General features: G+C 41.3%; 1 protein-coding gene across 5 annotated transcripts in view; it reads left to right on the top strand.

The window, feature by feature from the left end:
• The window catches only part of rbm44 (RNA binding motif protein 44), a 118,880-nt gene that overhangs the window by 27,620 nt on the left and 70,104 nt on the right, over positions 1-21,156 (top strand). For 4 of the 5 annotated variants that reach the window (XM_063050005.1, XM_063050002.1, XM_063050004.1 and 1 more), the window contains exons 2-3: positions 1,945-3,759; positions 9,877-9,956. In XM_063050005.1, the coding sequence (XP_062906075.1) occupies positions 2,311-3,759; positions 9,877-9,956 (1,529 nt within the window). In that variant the 5' untranslated portion in view covers positions 1,945-2,310. Of the gene's footprint in view, positions 1-1,944; positions 3,760-9,876; positions 9,957-21,156 lie in introns of those variants that run through there. The other variant, XM_063050007.1, reaches the window with a different exon arrangement.

Here is a 21,156-nt window from a genome sequence, read left to right as displayed (position 1 = left end):
TTGATGATGTGTGGTGTTTGGCTTATGCCAAATACAGTGTTTAGTCTGATGGTTGTCAAGCTCAACTTTGGTTTCATCAGACTATAGAACCTTCTTCCAGCTGACTTCAGAGTCTCCCACATACCTTCTGGCAAACTCTAGCAGAGATTTCATGCGAGTTTTTTCAACAGTTGCTTTTTTTTTTGCCACTCTCCCATAAAGTTGTGACTGGTAAAGCATCTGGGCAACAGATGTTGTATGTGCGGTCTCTCCTATCTCAGCACGGAAGCTTGTAGCTCCTTCAGAGTTGTCATGGGTCTCTTGGTGACCTCCCTCACTAGTCCTCTTCTTGCACAGTCATCTGTTTTTGAGGACGGCCTACTCTAGGCAGATTTACAGCTGTGCCATATTCTTTCTGATGATTAACTTAACTGTACTCCAAGGGATATTCAGTGACACAGAAATTTTCTTGTATTCATCTGATTTGTGCTTTTCAGTAACTTTTTTGGAAAGTTCATTTGTCTTCATGATGTAATTTTTGCCAGGATACTGACTCACCAGTGTTGGAGCTTCCAGATACAGGTGTATTTTTACTGCAATCAATTGAAACACCTTGACAGCACACAGGTGATCTCTATTTAACTAATTATGACTTCTAAAACCAATTGGATGCACCAGTGATGATTTGGTGTGCCATATTAAAGTGGGTGAATACTTATACAGTCAATTATTTTACGTTTTATTTTTGTAATTCATTTAGATTACTTTGTAGAGATCTGTTTTCACTTTGACGCAAGAGTCTTTTTCTCTTGATCATTGTCAAAAAATAGTTAAATTAAATCTACGGTGATTCAATGTTGTAAAACAATAAAACATGAAAACTTCCAAAGCTTGGGTGAATACTTTTTATAGACACTATAAATTGCAAAGTAAATAAGTAGTGCAGAAGGTGGAATAAAGAGGTGGTGTTCATGAGTTCATAGACTGTTCAGAAATCTCATGGCAGAGGGGAAGTAGCTGTGAATCATTGAGAGTGGGTCTCCAGGCTTCTTTGTAAAATAAGCATTTAAAATGAGTGGGTTCAGTCAAGTGAGCCATTTAAATATCTTTTGCTAGGTATTTCCATCCAATAATTATCTGACTATTTTAAGCTTTTAAAATGCCCTTTTCCATTTGATTTTCTTTATTGTTACCTGTTGAAATTATTATTACTTGTACAATTTTGAGATTCAGGTTTAGTTTCTATGGAAGGGTAAATAAATGAAAAGTCTTCAATGAACAACACTGACTTCCTTCACCTCAATATTGAAGCTACTGTTTAGGTACAGTGTCCCAGCAGACTTTGCAGATTGCATACACAAGGACTACAGAAGCTGGAATCTAAACAAAAAAAAACAAACTGCTGGAAGAACTGTGTGTTATTTAGTATCTGCGGAGGCAGAGGAATGACTAATGTTCTGGGTCAAACCGTATTATTAGTACTGAATATATAGAGTTAGCCAGAGTAAACAAGTGAGAGTGATGGGTAAAACGATATTTACCATTTCTCAAGCCATATTTCCCAATTTGTGCAGTCCTTGCGAGTAGCTTCCTCACTCAGCCTTTTGCTTCAATTAGTGACAAAATCCTCAATCCTGTTGTACTTTATTTTCTAGAACTCTTTTGTTTTGCACCTTGCTATTTTCAAACACCAAATTGGTAAACTTATGATATGAATTTCGTGTAGGCATAGTAAAGGGTGAAGATAGCATAAAAAGCGTGAAGTTGTTTTCATTTCAGTTCTATCTGTCCATCTACCAGTGGTAATAATGAGGTACAATACTGACTTTCTCCTATCCAATGCCCCTGCAGTTCCTAAATCGCTCTCCCAGTTCTGATTGAATAATTTGGTATTGCTTGAGATATTGGGACCATTTTAATAGGGTTGTAAGAATTCAATTACACTAATTGTTATTCATTTTATAGATAAATTACTTCATGCGCAACACAAGAGAATTCTTGCAACTTGTTCAACTACTGAGAAAGGACATGGTACTTCAGGACTGCTTATGGATCTCATCTTGTAAGCAAGAAGGCAAATGATAAAGCTGTGTGTGCTAAAACAGTTGAACTCTTGGAATTTACAATAAAACTTGATGCACTGTGTAGGGGATTACAGATTCAATGTGGTGAAGAAATTTTTGTTGTAAAATCTCAGTCTTCAAATACTTTGAATTCAGCAGATGAATTCAGGTCTTCCCATGAAAGTTCATGCATTAAGAATTTACTTACAAACCAACAGTAACTGCTTCACTGACTACTGCTCTTGGGTGTGAAAAATAAATTCTCAAAATGGATTTGATGGAAGAGAATGGAGATGTCTCCAATCTGTCCTTGGACGCAGAATTTGAGATGTACAGGAAGCTGAGCAAAATATCTTTACAAGAAGCCTCTAGTGACTACTTCCAAGAATTTGACCAGAAAACTCTGCATCAGTACATTCCTGAATATAAGGATTCTGCAACATCTAATACCTTATATATGGAACCATCTCCTGGTCACCACAGCACAGAAAGCCATTATTTTTTTGACTTTGATTATTTAAGCCATGGAGAAATTTCCCCAGAAGTACCAAGTCCAACAGGCTATGCATTAGAATCATTTCAATTAGCACATTGCTCTGATCCAGCTGAAGATGTAGATGAGACTTCATTCCTTTCTGCTGTTACTTCAACGCAGCAGTCATTTGTACTTGAAAATATTGGGACATCTGCTTCCCAACCTGTAAAAAATGGAGTGCTGCTTGTAGAATGTAAATCTACTGGAATCCCGGAGCAAAATAATGATAGTGTATTCAGTGATAGCAATACTGAAGTTTCTAATGGGAGCAAATCTGAACCAGTAAACAGTAGAAATAACAGAGACCTGAAGAATGAAGTGTTATTGGAAACTGCACATCAAAATGCACAATGCTTCCCTTTCCAAACAGCAGAAATGGAAAGTGATCAACCTGTCTCTAGTACATCAACAAAAATTGAAACTGACAGTCAAGTACCATTGGAGCTACTTAATGTGAGGTCTGCAATTTCTGTGAATGCAGTTTCCAGAATTCAGGATACCTTACAGAATCAAGGTGAGCGAAGACAAAATAATACAGTATCCATCTGTGTGGATTCAGATCAAAGATGGGAAAAATCCTGTGAACTTTTGAACAGTTCAGATCAGCTGAATTTATTGGAGGACTCTTTTGTGTCAGCTGTAGGTGATAGTATTATTGCAAGCACGATGGTGGGAGAGTGTTGCCCTGATAGAACTGTCCAAATGAATGACGCTTTTAGATCATTAAGGATGACTGGGGACAATAATAAATCTACAAAATGTGTCCACCGTACACCAGATACGACACCTTCAAGAAGTACTACCATGTTTCAAAGTACTTGCATTGAAACCCAAGTGAAATGTGATTGCACATTCAGCAAAGACACTAGTGATTTAATTATGAAGGTTGATCAAACTGTTGATGCTGGCACTGATTTCAGAGCTGATTTCACTATGGATAAAGCCACAACAGCTACGATCTCTGTTGTTGACCGAGCTAACAACACAGACATAATTTTGATGAGCAAAAATAGACCAACTCTAGGTCAAAATAAAACGCATGGAACTGTAGCTTGTAATACCAAATGGTCCATTGGTGAATCAATTATGAAACATCAAAGCACCCAGACAGTTATGGTCAGTACAGAGGAGAAATGCACCAATACTGTCTCACAATTAACAGAGTTTAATATAAGTGAAAAGGTATGTGTTTCATCAACTAAATACTTTTGTTGAGACATGCCATAGATAAAATTATGAGGTAACAGATGAAGCCAAAGTTTTCTTTTTCTTTTTCAATATTTTTATTAATCACTTGCATAGACAAATACAAAATACATTATGATATCATGGAAACAGAAACAAGATTGAAATGCTCCATAACTATGTATAGTAAACTGACCATAATATTGAAAAGGTATATTTTATTCTAATCTAAAGCAAATTCAAAACCCCATAACAAAACAAAAAAAGGAAAATAAACAGCTGTTTGGTTAAAAGAAAAAAAAATCCCTGACATAGTCGTAAATTCAAACATATAATATCCATCACCATTGCTGAACAAGTTGAAAATTGTGAAAGTAGTTCCAAAAAGATCCCCATAATGTGAAAAAAATCTTGTCTAGGTATAGAAATAAAACACCTAATCTTCTCTAGATTTAAACATGACAAAACATCAATCAGCCAATGGGCATGAGTAGGCGGAGTGGCATCTTTCTATTTAAGCAACAAAACTCTTCTGGCTAAAAGAGAAATAAAAGTCAAAATATGCAAATAATTTGGCTTAAGAGTAAAATCATTTCCTCCAACAATACCAAACAAGGCAGTCAGGATTGGGTTTAAAGTTTATTTTAAAAAGCTCCGAGAAAGTTTGAAATACTTCTTACCAAAATTTATCATACTTCTATACCTCCATGCCTCCATACGCAGGCAGGGCCAAAGCGTATGAATTAGAGAAGCTTCTTCAACATTATACGTATTACAGTATGGAGAAAAATCTGAGTGAAAATGAGAGAGCTTATCTTTAGTCATATAGGCTCTATGAACCACTTTAAATTGTAAAAGTGAGTGACGCGTACATAACAAAAGAGGTGTGAACAAGTTTAAAAATTTCATTCCAAGTATCTTCATCAATTGAAATCTGTAGGTCTTGTTCCCAGAGGTCTTTAATTTTGTCTAATGGAATGTTTCTCATTGCCAACAGCATACTATAAATGTTAGAAGTAGATCCATTATGAAAAGGTTTCAAAGTAAAAATTGTATCAATTAAATTCTTATCTGGACATTTAGGAAATGTATGAAGTTGAGAATGCAAGAAGTCTCTAATTTGTAAATATCTAAAAAAGTGAGCTTTACAAAGATTATATTTAATAGATAGTTGATCAAATGAGGAAAGACAGATCCTGAAAACATTTACTACCTAGTCTATTCCACTCTTTAAAAACTAAACCAGTCATAGAAAAATAATTAGAAAAAATGGGACTAGAGAGTGAAAAACCAAATAACCCGAAGAATTTTCTAAATTGTAACTAAATCCTCAAAGAATGTTTAACTACATAATTATCAGTTAAATTACTTAAGGATGAGGAATTGAAGAACCAAGAAGAGAAATAATAGAAAACTTATTAACAGAATTAACTTCTGAAGAAACCCAAACCGGGCAGCCTTCACGATGAATGTAGTACAACCAAAACGTAAGGTAGCGTATGTTGACTGCCCAGTAGTAAAACCTAAAATTGGGTACGGCTAATCCCCCATTTTTTTAGATTTCTGAAGATGAACTTTGTTTAATCGGGGGGGGGGGTTTATTCTTGCATAAGTAAGAAGATATAATTGAATTTAAAGAGTCAAGAAAGGAATTAGGGATTAAAACAGGTAGGGCTTGAAATAAATATAAAAATTTAGGCAAAATATTTATTTTAATAGAATTAATATGTCCAATCAGCGATAAAGGAAGGGGAGACCAATTTGATAGTACCTTCTTAACATAATCCAAAAGAGTGATAAAGTTTTCTTTAAAAAGAAATTTATAATTCTGAGTAGTCGTTATACCCAAATAAGTAAATTGATTTCTTACAATTTTAAAAGGAAGGTCAGAGTTGACTGATACCAAATTATTCAAAGGAAAAAGTTCACTCCTATGAAGATTAAGTTTATATCCTGAGAACTGACTAAATTCAGAAAGTCAAAAGAGTATTGAAGGTAGAGAAGACTCCACATTAGAGATGTAGAGCAAAAGGTCATCAGCATAAAGCGACACCTTATGAGTGATACCTGTCCTTAAAATACCCGAGATGTCAACGGATTCATGAAACGCGATGGGTAAAGGCTCTAAAGCCAAATCAAAAAGCAAAGGACTCAAAGGACATCCTTGTCTGGTTCCACGTTGGAGATTACATGGTTTAGAACTCTGAAAGTTAGTAAGAACCTGTGCAGTGGGAGATGAATAAAGTAATTTAATCCATTGAATAAAATTGGACCCAAATTTAAATTTTTCTAATATTTTAAATAAATAATTCCATTCAACCCAGTCAAAGGCTTTCTCAGCATCCAAAGAAATCACGCATTCCGAAGTTTCTTTAGAGGGAGAATAAATAACATTCAGTAAATGACGAACGTTAAAATGAGAATAACGATTTTTAATAAATCCGGTCTGGTCATCAGAGATAATAGAAGGCTGAATGTTTTCCATCCTATGAGCCAAAAGTTTAGATAAAATTTTAGCGTCAACATTAAGTAAAGAAATAGGTCTGTAGGAAGAGCAATCAGTTGGATCTTTATTCTTTTTGAAAATAAGTGAAATAGAGGCATCATAAAAAGATTGTGGCAACCTACCTAATTTAAAAGAGTCAGAAAGGACAGAAAGTAAGTGAGGAATAAGCAAAGGAGCAAAAGCCTTGTAGAATTCTCCAGAAAATCTGTCAGGACTGGGAGCCTTCCCCGAACTCAGAGAATGGACAACCCGGGCAATTTCCTCAGAAGAAAAAGGTTGATCTAACCATTTTCAATTAACCTCAGAAAGTGGGGGAATGTTTAAACGATCTAGAAAATTGTTCATAGCAAAGCTGGCTTTAGGTGAATCGGAACAGTTTAGAATAAAATTCTCAGAAAGTATCATTGATTTCTAATTGATCAGAAGTTAAATCACCATTCGCTTTGGAGATTTCCTTAATTTGACGTTTAACTGTTAAAGTTTTAAGTTGATTAGCCAAAAGTTTGCCCGTTTTATCACCATGAACATAAAATTGACTTTTATCTTTTAAAAGTTGAGTTTCATCAGGGTAGTTAAGAACAGATCATATTTAGTTTTAACTTCCACATGTTTTGAGAGCTGAAATGGAGACAAGATAATTTTCATAGCCATGGCATTACATTGAAGTGTAGTCATTCTTTTTAACTATTGGTATCCCGTATTTTGTGGTCACTTAATCTTGTATCTAGTTGCTGCAGGACTTGAATTAATTATAATTGAGTTAATTTTCGTATAGAAAGCCTCATTGTTTTCTTCCAGACTCAGGTTCAGGTTCAAGTTCAAGTTTATTGTCAGGTTATAAACGCCATGAGAAACAGAAGCAGTGCAGTTACATAGGTTGGACACTGACCTTCACAAAATATGCATAACTGTATATTAACAACAGGAATTCTGCAGATGCTGGAAATTCAAGCAACACATGTAAAAGTTGTTGGTGAACGCAGCAGGCCAGGCAGCATCTCTAGGAAGAGGTGCAGACGACGTTTCAGGCCAAGACCCTTTCTGTCCTGACGAAGGCTCTCGGCCTGAAATGTCGACTGCACCTCTTCCTAGAGATGCTGCCTGGCCTGCTGCGTTCACCAGCAACTTTTATGTGCATAACTGTATATTGTTTATTTACCAAGAGTTTGCTTTCAAAATCTCAGTAGTAGAGAAAATAAACATAATAGAAAGAGTAAAAATTAATTAGTGGAACAAACTAGAGGTGCTGGCTGTTCCTAAATAAACAAATTACAGGTCTAGACGGATGCATCCAAGGTTGCCAAATGAATTAGGGGAGGAATATGCAGAAAGGCTTGCCATAATCAACCAGTCCTCTGGATATTGGAGAGTTGCCAGAGGCATGAGTAGTAGTAAATATAATATCACTGTCTAAAAAATTTGTAAGGGCATATGGGATAGTCAGATTAATCGCAGGTATGAGATTCAGGTATGAACCTCAGGTTAAAATATGAAGAATGCTAGCCAATAATATAAAAGAGGGTACCAACATTTTTTTTCAATATATAAAAGAGAAGTAAGAGGTAATATTGGACTGCTGAATAATGACACTGGAGAAGCAGTAATGGGGGACAAAGAAATGGAGGAAAAATTTAAGTATTTTGCATCAGTCATCACTGCAGAAGACTTTAGCAATATCCCAGAAATTCAAGAGTGACGGGGCAGAAGTGACTGTAGTTGCTATTGTTATGGAGAAGGTGCTTGGGAAGCTTAAAGGTCTGAAGGTAGATAAGTCACTTGGCCAGATGGACCACTTTCAGAACTGTAAGGTTCTGAAAGTGCTAGCTGAAGAGATTGTGGAGGCATTAGAAGTCACCTTTCAGGAATTACTAGATTCTGGAATGTTTCTGGAGGACTGGAAAATTGAAAATGTCATTCTACTCTTTAAGAAGAGAGGGAAGCAGAAGAAAGGGACCTCTGGCTGAGAAGATGTTGAGGTCCATTACTAAGGATGCGGTTTCAGGATACTTGGAGGCACATGATAAGATATGCCAAAATCAGCATAGTCAATTAAGCATATATTTGAAACTCTAAAAAGCATACCAAATTCAAGAATGCTGTACAGATTAGATGCAGCAAAGATATTCACAATACTGTAGGTAACCAAGACCAGGCAGGACAGTCCAAGGAATAGAAGGAAGGCAGTTAAATCTGATATGAGAAATTTCTCCTAGAATTTTCTCCCACAGAAAACAGTTAAAGCCAAATGAACAAGTGTTTTCTGCAAGGAATTAGTTATGGTTCTTGGGGTTAGAAGAATCAAAGGAGGTGGGCAGAAACATGGAGCAAAGCACTGCATTTGGATGGTCAGCCATGATCACATTGAATGGCAGAGTAGGCTTGAGTAGTCGACTTACTCCTGGTCCTATATCTATGTTTCTGCTTTTCTCTTTATATCATATGGGGATCCAGTACATAGCTCGTGGGTGAAGCAATAATTCACTTGTACTGCTTCCAAGTTAGTGTGCTGCATATGTTGCCCATGATGCAGAAACCAAGTGCAGATCAGGTGACTACTTAATGGAACACCTCAGTTTCATCTGATAAAATACCCGTTGGGCTTCTGTTGCCTGTCACTTTGAGTTTGCAACCCACCTATGCCTGTCCCTATGTGGGGCTATCCAGAACTAGAGGACATAGCCTCAAAATTGAGGGGTGACCTTTTAGAACAGAGGTAAGAAGGAATTTTTTAGCAAAGAGTAGTGAATCTGTTGAATGTTCTGCTACAGACTGCAGTGGAGTCAAGTCCATGGGTATATTTAAGGTGGAAGTTGATAGTTTCCTGATCAGTCAGGGCATTAAAGGATAAGGGGAGAAGGCAGGTCTGTGGGTTTGAGTGGGATCTGGGATCAGCCACGATAGAATGGTGGAGCAGACTTGATGGGCTGAATGGGTTAATTCTGCTCCTATGTCTTATGGTCTTATACTGTTCCAGTGAAACCTATCTTAAGCTCAAGGAACAGTATTTGATTATCTGACTAAGCATATTACAGTCTTCAGAACTCAACATTGAATTTGACAATTTATAATTAACTATTCTTTCGAATTTGTATCAGAACCTGTCAGATATATTAAAGGTCATCATTCTATAATATTAATTTACTTTTAGTTCTCTTTTCTTCTCTCTACAGATCTGCCTGACCTACTAACTTTCAGATTTCCAGCAATTGCTGTGTTCCATAGCTTGTATACTTTGTTTTATCTTTCCACTGTCCTAAACTCATTTATCATTTTACTTCCTATATCGTCCTGCAACATTGGGGTATTTCTAGGGCTCCAGGTAGGCCAGAACATTTACCATCATCCCCAGATCACATTTCATTCCTTTGAAATGCTGTGAGATACAATATTTTTACTGCTCATTCTGTACTAGCTTTAATAAGCCTTTAGTCCAAATGCTTTCCATGCATGATATATTGTATTCTACCACCACCCAGCTTATATTTATCAGGCATATACTTTTATCTTGGTATAACCATCTTATGTTTATCCATGTCAAGGGAAAACTTCAGTACAACAGATGCAATATTTAAATGCTTACTGCAACTGAAATTGTATTTTTCTTGCAGGAATTGGTCAATAACAGATGTAAACCCAAACTGAAGAAAGTTCCTGGTGAACTTGAAGAATTAAAGAAATTAAGTAAAAGGTAATTCTAGATCCAGTTGTAAATTAATCCAGAAGTCCCTACTTTGATCTGAAACTTCAATTTTCTTTTTAATCCAGAAAAGGAGAAAGGAGTAACAATTATTTCATTCTCCTTTACAATTGGGTACTGAAAATAATAAACAATCTTAAACTGGCTACACATTATGGTCACATTGCCTTTGTCAGACAGAAACAGGTGAATTGATTATGGGGAACAAGGACATGGCAGACCAATTGAATAACTACTTTGGTTCTGCCTTCACTAAGGAGGACATAAATAATCTTCCGGAAATAGTAGGGGACAGAGGGTCTAGTGAGATGGAGGAACTAAGGGAAATACATGTTAGTAGGGAAGTGGTGTTAGGTAAATCGAAGGGATTAAAGGCAGATAAATCCCCAGGGCCAGATGGGCTGCTCCCAGAATGCTTAAGGAAGTAGCCCAAGAAATAGTGGATGCATTAGTGGTAACTTTTCAAAACTCTTTAGATTCTGGACTAGTTCCTGAGGATTGGAGGGTGGCTAATGTAACCCCGCTTTTTAAAAAAGGAGGGAGAGAGAAACCGGGGAATTATAGACCGGTTAGCCTAACGTCGGTGGTGGGGAAACTGCTGGAGTCGGTTATCAAAGATGTGATAACAGCACATTTGGAAAGCGGTGAAATCATCGGACAAAGTCAGCATGGATTTGTGAAAGGAAAATCATGTCTGACAAATCTCATAGAATTTTTTGAGGATGTAACTAGTAGAGTGGATAGGGGAGAACCAGTGGATGTGGTATATTTGGATTTTCAGAAGGCTTTTGACAAGGTCCCTGTTACGTACCCCGTAACTGGGTTGCCAAACCAGCAGAAATGGATCACTCAGTTGGAGTCTGGATTACTAGAACTAAGAAAGTTTTATTAAAGAAACAAGCAACACAGTAATCGAAAGGATAATAAATGCAACAGTTCAGCAATGATAAACATACATGTGCACAGAATTAAGATAACAACATCAATCAAGCTCTATCGTTGTCTAGGGGTAAATGACCAATTTCAAAGTGACACAAAAGTCCAGTTCGATTTAGTTCAGTTCACAGTAATCGTTGCCATGGCGATGGACAACGTTGGGGGGAGGGAGAGAGAGAGAACGGGAATGACTGATCATTCAGAACGGCTTCCACTCACAGACCGGCGATATTGCTCACAAGTAGCTTTCAGGCGGGTCCTTTGTGATGTCACCTGAGGTCACCGACTGTGACCCCTCCTCCAGATGCGGTCGATCCTCTGCAGTGAACCCGGCACCCAAGCGAGGGTGGACACACACCGGGTTCCCGCTGATCGTACCTTTCCACCCTGTGTGTTTAAGGTCCGGTACTTCCCACCGACTCGTGAGAGGCGCACCGCTTCCAGGGTCTCGTTACCTCGGGTGTTGTGTGTGTCCTGCCTTAGCGAACCTGTCCCTTTTTATCCCCCTGCTGGGGTATCGCCTGTCCATCACTTCAAACAGTTCAGGGCTCAAAGGGGGAGCCGCTCCAGACAGCTCTCTCTCCCCCGTCCCTTCATTACACATCTCCAGATGCTGCTTCATTGTTCCTTATCTCTCCTTCCCCTGAGGACAGGTGGCAGACCAACTGCTGATGCCACCGATGCTAACCCAGGCCAGCAAACATCTTAATTTTATGTGTATTCTCGTCACACTTCCCCCCTTTTAAGAATTTTTACCGGGAGGTAAAAATTACAAACATGAATACATTATTTGATACACACACAAATATACATCTTTATCAGCTATTTGGCTAATACAGAGAATTTGAAGTTGTCAACATCTTGACAGACAGTCATCACATTTTCTGTTCCTTTTATATGTGTTATTAATAATCCCTTAGACCAGGCTCCAACTCAGCAAACTTCATAGTGGCCAAAAACACTGATGAATTGCGATCAATGTAACCTCTCATTTAGTTTTGTCCCGGACCACAATAACAAGGGTCGTCCCATTCCGACTCAGTTTTCTCTCGCAAGGGCTTAGTAGGAGGGGGAGGGGTAGTGACCGCAGAGTTATTGCAAAACTTCCTACAGTACCCCACCATCTCCAAGAACCTTCTGAGGGCCCTCTTGTCTGTCTATCAGTGATAGCCTGCACTGTAGCTTGCATCGCTGCCAGCTGCCCCTGTGTCACCACAATTCCCAGGTAAGTGACCCTCGTGTGGCCGAATTCATTTTTTTCAAGGTTCATTATCAAGCTGGCTTCAGACAGCCGTATTAAATTGCCAATACACACCTCTGTTCGTCAGCCCTTTAGTCACTGAATTACTCATTATATATGGATGTTGTTTACTAGGCTAGCATATTGTAACAGACATCACCCAACATCCCAGTTCTTTGCATCGCCTCGGGACAATCAAACCCACGGGTGCGAGTCGTTTAATTATTCCTGCTAAAGAGTTGCTTTGTTCGGGGATTGAGGGAGAGCCCTCATCAGTAGACCTGCCCAAAACAATAGCCTTCTCCCATCTGATCGATCCCATACTAATCTTTTCAAAATGGTTTTTTTCTCTTTTCAGGGGGCCCCTAGCTTCATTGATTTCCATGCTAACACCGACTAGGTTTGTTCGCATATCAAAAGCCGGTGACCGTCTCAGTTCGCGTCGGTCATGATCAATAACATTCTTCCCCCTGGGCAGCCGGTAAACCTCTTTCATGATTCCACCAACTGTTTCCTCCAGCACCGCAAAATGTCCACCGGGGGGTACCTCGTGGGCCATGTTAAAAACCTCATCCCCATAACTCTTTTGCACCACCTCCCACTCCTCATCTGCGGGTACTGTACTTGATTTCCCTTTTTTTCTTAGCACTTCCTCCTCCACACAATAGCCTACTAGTTCCCTTGTTAAAGCTGTGTCAGAGAGAGCTGTCTCTGCCAAAACCATCAGCCCCTCGTCTCGCTCCTGCGTCTGCACAAATTCTTTCCTGGCTACTGCTGCGTCTGTCCCAGCTCCCTCACTACCTCTTGTCTCACTACACTCCTTCTTTTCATTTTCTACCCCCCGTCTCGTACAAGACTGGTAGAAACGTTTCAGCTAAATTCACTACCGCAGCCCCATGATGAACCTGTGAGTCCATGGGCGGGGCCTCACTGCTGGCAGGCTGACCTGTCAATCTCACGATTGGGAACACGATTCCCCTGGCGACGTCATTACCGAGCAAGACTTCACGCCTTTCATCGGTAATTCGGACCTCACCCCCATCGTGACTAGTCCAGAGACCAGGTTGCTTTGTAAGTGTATCTGGTGCAAAGGGTCTGACTCTGTCCCTTCCCCAACACCTTTGACCTCTACCTCCCCAGTCTGGGTCTCTGAGCTAAACTCTAATACACTCTTCAGTATTAGTGACTGACATGCTCCCGTGTCTCTCCAGATCCGCACTGGAACTGGTTTTAACCCCTCCTTCACTGACACCAATCCGGCCGAGATAAACCTCTCGCGCCCTTCCTGAACTTTGGCAGACCTGTCCTTCCCTAGCGGTTCGCTTAACAGCTCGATACAGCCATTCAAAATTTCCGCTTTTCCTTTTCCCGTCTCCTTCTTTGGGGCAAAGCACCTGGACGCAAAGTGTCCGGCTTTCCCACAATTATAACAGACGACCCCAGGAGACTTCCTACCAGACTGCTCCCGGTCTACCTTATCCTTTTCACTAGTCCCCGGTTTGCTTTCTGACTTTTCCGGCGGACTCTCCCCGCCGTCCTGACTACCCTTCTGGTAGCCTTTACTCGGGGCAAACTTCATTTTATGCGTCAACGCATACTCATCCGCTAACTAAGCAGTTGCGGCTAACGTGGCTGCCTCTTTCTCATCGAGGTAGGGTCTCATACCCTCAGGGACACAACCTTTAAACTGTTCAATCAGGATCAGCTGTAGCAGTCTGTCATAATCCCCCTCTACCCCATTTGAGGCGCACCAACGCTCACAATATGTCTGCATCTCACAGGCAAACTCCAAATACGTGCGGTCCCACTGCCTCCTCGCATTCTGGAACCTCTGCCGGTATGCCTCCGGGACCAACTCATAAATCCTGAGGATGGCCTCTTTCACCACCTCATACCTCTGGGCATCTTCCGCGGACAAAGCAGAGTAAGCTTCCTGGGCTTTCCCTTTCAGTACACTCTGAAGTAAAACAACCCACTTATCCCTCGGCCAGTCCTGACTTATAGCCACTTTTTCGAAGTGGAGAAAGTACCGATCCACGTCGGTATCGTCAAATGGGGGAACCAGCCTAACCTCCAGGGTCGCCCGGAACCCTCCACCTTGGTTCGGCATGAGCCCCTGCTCGGCCCTTATCTTTAACTTCTCCAGCTCAAATTCCCTTTCCCTCTGTTTCCCTCTCTCTTCTCGCTCCCATTGCCTCTCTTTCTCCTCTCTCTCCAACTGTCTCTCTCTCTCTTTCTCTTCTCTCTCCAACTGTCTCTCTCTCTCTTTCTCTTCTCTCTCCAACTGTCTCTCTCTCTCTTGCCTTTCTACCTCTTTCTCTTTCTCCCGCCTTTCTAACTGCTTCTCTTCGTATTCTAACTGCCGTACCCGGAACTCGTGCTCGAGTCTCAGTTTTTCAAGCTGTACCTGTACCGTGTCTCCAGCAGGTTTTTCAATAGACGCCACCCCCAGCTCGCCTTGAGGAAACACATCTTTAGATACATAGTGCTCTACAATAGCTCTGTGTATCTCCTCTCTCCTCATTGTAGACTTCCCCTTAGCAAGATTCAACCGTTTGGCCACAGCTACCAATTCCGATTTCCTGGCATCCTCTAATGCCTCCAAGGTCGGCGCCTTTATAAATTCCTCAGCCTCCATTTCTGCTGTTTGTCTTTTCTTTCTTTCGGGAATTTTAACCCAATCTATTTACTCCGTCCCAAATTTAGCGTTCAAAATCGCGGACGAGAACCCCACTTATGTTACGTACCCCGTAACTGGGTTGCCAAACCAGCAGAAATGGATCACTCAGTTGGAGTCTGGATTACTAGAACTAAGAAAGTTTTATTAAAGAAACAAGCAACACAGTAATCGAAAGGATAATAAATGCAACAGTTCAGCAATGATAAACACACATGTGCACAGAATTAAGATAACAGCATCAATCAAGCTCTATCGTTGTCTAGGGGTAAATGACCAATTTCAAAGTGACACAAAAGTCCAGTTCGATTTAGTTCAGTTCGCAGTAATCGTTGCCATGGCGATGGACAACGTGGGGGGGAGGGAGAGAGAGAGAACGGGAATGACTGATCATTCAGAACGGCTTCCACTCACAGACCGGCGATATTGCTCACAAGCAGCTTTCGGGCGGGTCCTTTGTGATGTCACCTGAGGTCACCGACTGTGACCCCTCCTCCAGATGCGGTCGATCCTCTGCAGTGAACCCGGCACCCAAGTGAGGGTGGACACACACCGGGTTCCCGCTGATCGTACCTTTCCACACTGTGCATTTAAGGTCCGGTACTTCCCACCAACTCGTGAGAGGCGCACCGCTTCCAGGGTCTCGTTACCTCGGGTGTCGTGTGTGTCCTGCCTTAATGAACCTGTCCCTTTTTATCCCCCTGCTGGGGTATCGCCTGTCCATCACTTCAAACAGTTCAGGGTTCAAAGGGGGAGCCGCTCCAGACAGCTCGCTCTCTCCCGTCCCTTCATTACACATCTCCAGATGCTGCTTCATTGTTCCTTATCTCTCCTTCCCCTGAGGACAGGTGGCAGACCAACTGCTGATGCCACTGATGCTAACCCAGGCCAGCAAACATCTTAATTTTATGTGTATTCTCGTCACATCCCACACAGGAGATTAGTGTGCAAACTTAAAGCACATGGTATTGGGGGTAAGGTATTGATGTGGACAGAGAATTGGTTGGCAGACAGGAAGCACAGAGTGGGAATAAACGGGACCTTTTCAGAATGGCAGGCAGTGACTAGTGGGGTACTGCTAGGCTCAGTTCTGGGACCCCAGTTGTTTACAATATATATTAATGACTTAGATGGGGGAATTAAATGCAGCATCTCCAAGTTTGTGGATGACACGAAGCTGGGCAGCAGTGTTAGCTGTGAGGAGGATGCAGGGTGACTTGGATAGGTTAGGTGAGTGGGCAAATTCATGGCAGATGCAATTTAATGTGTATAAATGTGAGGTTATCCACTTTGGTGGCAAAAACAGGAAAACAGGTTATTATCTGAATGGTGGCCGATTAGGAAAAGGGAAGGTGCAACGAGACCTGGGTGTCATTAGCCACCAGTCATTGAAAGTGGGCATGCAGGTACAGCAGGCGGTGAAAAAGGCAAATGGTATGCTGGCATTCATAGATTCGAGTACAGGAGCAGAGAGGTACTACTGCAGTTGTACAAGGCCTTGGTGAGACCACACCTGGAGTATTGTGTGCAGTTTTGGTCCCCTAATTTGAGGAAAAACATTCTTGCTATAGGGGGAGTACAAAGAAGGTTCACCAGATTGATTCCTGGGATGGCAGGACTTTCATATGATGAAAGACTGGATCGACTAGGCTTATACTCGTTGGAATTTAGAAGATTGAGGGAGGATCTTATTGAAACATATAAAATCCTAAAGGGATTGGACAGATGCAGAAAGATTGTTCCCGATGTTGGGGAAGTCCAGAACGAGGGGTCACAGTATGAGGATAAAGGGGAAGCCTTTTAGGACCGAGATGAGGAAAAACTTCTTCACACAGAGAGTGGTGAATCTGTGGAATTCTCTGCCACAGGAAACAGTTGAGGCCAGTTCATTGGCTATATTTAAGAGGGAGTTAGATATGGCCCTTGTGGCTAAAGGGATCAGAGGGTATGGAGGGAAGGCTGGTACAGGGTTCTGAGTTGGATGATCAGCCATGATCATACTGAATGACGGTGCAAGCTCGAAGGGCCGAATGGCCTACTCCTGCACCTATTTTCTATGTTTCTATGTCAGAAAGATAGTCTATTTGATAACCCTTCTATATGACTGGCTAGCACAAAATATTTAGGATATTGCCCTTGTCCATCAAGAAATTGTCATTCAAAATCAATAAAGCCAAATTGAGTAAAATTTCTCTTCAGTGTTGTATCTTAGAGTTGTAACTAAGATGTTTTTGAAACATGTAGAAACTTTGACACTGAAACCGGTGTCACTGCTACTTTTTGGCACTAGGTGGTTAGGTATTTATTGAACATGTAGAAAAGATTATTGACATTTAATTAATAGTATATTCTTCAATTGCTTGTTCATGGCATGGATTTTCATGATTGCCATTAAGGCTGCTGGCAATGACACTTCCTTGGGCCAACCCTTTCCCTGCATTCCTTCAATAACTATAGATCATATCAGCTAGGTCTCCACAACTAGTTTGATAAGGGATTACTTTGGTACCAGCATTCCAAGAAATACAAAGCTGATTTCATGAGTGCATGCATGGATCTGCAGATAGTAATTGAGTGAATAACAAGGATTTAGTGCAGAAGTAATATCAGCAGGTTCCTTAAGTTGAGTAAAAAGGATTTTTCTAAATAAAAGTAATAACATTTTGAATGGATAATTCTTTCATCAATTACATAGACTCAGTGGCCAGTTTATTAGGTACAGGAGTGGAACTTAGTGTGGTCTTATGCTGCTGTAGCCCATCCACCTCAAGGTTCAACGTGTAGTTCTGTCAGCTTGAACCAGTCTGACCATTCTCTTCTGAACTCTCATTAACAAGGTGCTCTTGCCTTCAGAACTGCCACTCAATGGATTATTTTGTTTCTTGCACCATTCTCTGTAAACTTGAGAGACTTGTGTGTGAAAATCCCAGGAAACTAGCAGTTTCTGAGATGCTCAAACCACCGTGCCTGTCACCAACATTCACTTCATGGTCAGTGATTTAGATCATATTTTTTCCCCATTCTGATGTTTGGTCTGAACAGCAACTGAACCTTTTGACCATGTTTGCATGTTTCTCTGCATTGTGTTTCTTCTACTTAATTGGCTGATTAGATATTTGTATTAATGAGCAGGTGTACAGCTGTACGCAGGCAGTAAAGGACATATGACACTACTGTCCTTTTACCTTCTGGAGTCAGTGGGTTTTCCAGGTGAGCTGAGATGAATGATGCTCTCCACGTTTATGCGTGCTGCACTCTGGCAGATACCAGTCGGTGACCAATGCATAACATAAAATCTATTAACACTTTATCAATACACAAATATAAATTAGTTTCCTCTCTAGTTCCTTCCTCAGGTTATGAATCAGGAATACCATCACATATACACTAAGTGGCCACTTTTATCAGGTACCTCCTATATCTAATAGAGTGGTGACTGAGTGCAGGGGAGCTCAGCCACTTCAAGGTTCAAAATGCGGTGCTTTCAGATATGCTCGTCTGCACACTGCTGTTGTAACACGTGGTTATTTGAGTTACTGTTACCTTCCTGTCAGCTTGAACCAGTCCGGTCATTCTCCTCTGATTTTTCTCATTGACAAAGCATTTTCGCCCACAGAACTGCCACTCATGGGATGTTTTTGGTTTTTGTACCATCCTCCGTAAACTCTAGAAATTGTGCGTGAAAATTCCAGGAGATCAACTCTTTCTGAAATACACAAGCCACCCCAACTGGCACCAAGAATCATTCCATGTCAAAGTAATTTAGATCACATACTTTATACTTTATTGTCGCCAAACAATTGATACTAGAATGTACAATCATCACAGTGATATTTGATTCTGCGCTTCCCGCTCCCTGGATTACAAATCGATAGTAAATATTAAAAATTTAAATTATAAATCATAAATAGAAAATATGAAAATGGAAAGTAAGGTAGTGCAAAAAAACAGAGAGGCAGGTCAGGATATTTGGAGGGTACAGCCCAAATTTGGGTCAGGATCCGTTCAGCAGTCTTATCACAGTTGGAATGAAGCTGTTCCCAAATCTGGCCGTACAAGTCTTCAAGCTCCTGAGCCTTCTCCCGGAGGGAAGAGGGATGAAAAGTGTATTGGCTGGGTGGGTCGTGTCCTTGATTATCCTGGCAGCACTGCTCCAACAGTGTGCCGTGTAAAGTGAGTCCAAGGACAGAAGATTGGTTTGTGTGATGTGCTGCGCCGTGTTCACGATCTTCTGCAGCTTCTTCCGGTCTTGGACAGGACAACTTCCATACCAAGTTGTGATGCACCCTAGAAGAATGCTTTCTACGGTGCATCTATAAAAATTAGTGAGGGTTTTAGGGGACAGGCCAAATTTCTTTAGTTCTTCAGGAAGTAAAGTCACTCGTGGGCCTTCTTGGCAGTGGACTCTGCTTGGTTGGACCAAGTCAGGTCATTTGTGATATTGATCCCGAGGAACTTAAAGCTTTTGACCTGTTCTACTTGCGCACCACCAATGTAAATGGGGTCGTGCGGTCCACTACTCCTACTGAAGTCAACAACCAATTCCTTCGTCTTGCTGACGTTGAAGGATAGGTTATTGTCTTTGCACCATGCCACCAGGTTCTTAATTTCCTCTTTGTACTCAAACTCATCGTTACCTGAGATATGGCCTACAATTGTTGTGTCATCAGCAAACTTATATATTAAGTTTGATGGAAACTTGGCTACACAATCATGGGTGTACAGTGAGTACAGCAGGGGGCTGAGTACACAGTCTTGTGGGGCACCGGTGCTCAGTGTGATTGTAGAGGAGAGCTTGTCCTCTATTTTTACAGCCTGGCTCCTGTCTATGAGGAAGTTGAAGATCCAGCTGCAGATCTGAGTGCTAAGGCCCAGGTTCAGAAGCTTAGGAATCAGTTTATTTGGAATGATGGTATTAAAGGCAGAGCTGTAGTCAATGAAAAGGATCCTTACGTATGCGTCTTTATTTTCTAGGTGTGCTAAGGAGGAATGTAGGGCCAGAGAGATGGCATCTGCCATTGACCTGTTGCTCCGGTAGGCAAATTGCAAAGCGTCGAGGTTGACTGGTAGGCTGTGGTTGATGTGTGCCATAACCAATCGCTTGAAGCACTTCATAGCAATTGATGTCAGAGCCACAAGTCGATAGTCATTCAGGCATGCCACCTTGCTCTTCTTCGGCACTGGGATTATCGTTGCCTTCTTAAAACACGAGGGGATCTTAGACTGAAGCAAGGAGCAGTTGAAGATGTCAGCAAACACTCCAGCTTGCTCGCTTGCACGGAACCCATCCCGGGATGCCATCTGGGCCTGTCGCCTTCCTCGGATTTATCTTCAGTAAGGCCCTTCTAATGTCCTCCTTGGTGTCAATGAATCTCGATGCCACCTGGTCCGGTTCATCCGGAGGGAACGGGTTACTCCTCTTCTGTTCGAATCTTGCGTAGAATACGTTAAAGTTCATCAGGAAGGGAAGAGCCACAGTTACTGATATTCCCAGCCTTTTCTTTGCACCCAGTGATCTCATTTAGATCCTGCCATAGTCTACTGGCATCCCTCTGGTTAGCCTGGGCTTCCAACTTGGCTCGATATTGCCTCTTGGCGCCCTTAATGGCTTTCCAGAGTTCACGCCTGGATTCTGTATAGCGACTGGTATCCCCGGACCTAAAAGCCGCAACTCTAGCCTTCCAAAGGGACTTGACCTCATAATTCATCCAAGGTTTCCGGTTAGGGAATACCCGGATCGTCTTGCAAGACACACAGTCCTCCGTGCATTTCCAAATAAAGTCCGTGACAGCTGAGGCATACTCATCGAGGTTAGCTGCCGAGTCCTTGAATACTAACCAGTCCACCAATTCAAAGCAGCCACGGAGGACCTCCGTTTCCTCCGTCCAACGCGACACTACTTTTGACACTGTGACCTCCCGCTTCAGTTTCTGTTTACTTCCTCATTCTGAATATTTGGTCTGAATAACAACTGAATCTCTTGACCTTCTCTGTATGCTTTTATACATTGAGTTGCTGCCACACAATTAGCTGATTAGATATTCACATTAACAAGCAGGTGTACCTAATAAAGTGGCCACTGAGTCCTGCTGAAGGGTTTCAGCCTGAAACGTCGACTGTACTCTTTTCCATAGATGCTCCCAGGCCTGCTGAGTTCCTCTAGCATTTTGTGTGTGTTGCTTGGATATCCAACATCGGCAGATTTTCTCTTGTTTGTCACTAAGTGTATATTATTCTTTAAAACAATAAGATGCAAAATAGTTATTGAGTATATTCCATAGAAACTCTCTGGAGTGGGCCTTTTGAACCTTCATGCCTATCCTGCTGTTCAGTAAGAT

The sequence above is a fragment of the Mobula hypostoma genome, chromosome 6 (genome assembly GCF_963921235.1).
Source record: "Mobula hypostoma chromosome 6, sMobHyp1.1, whole genome shotgun sequence".
In the NCBI taxonomy this organism is placed as follows: Eukaryota; Metazoa; Chordata; class Chondrichthyes; order Myliobatiformes; family Myliobatidae; genus Mobula; species Mobula hypostoma.
Note: the sequence above shows the minus strand (reverse complement) of the source record. Positions and strands in the feature narration are given on the sequence as shown.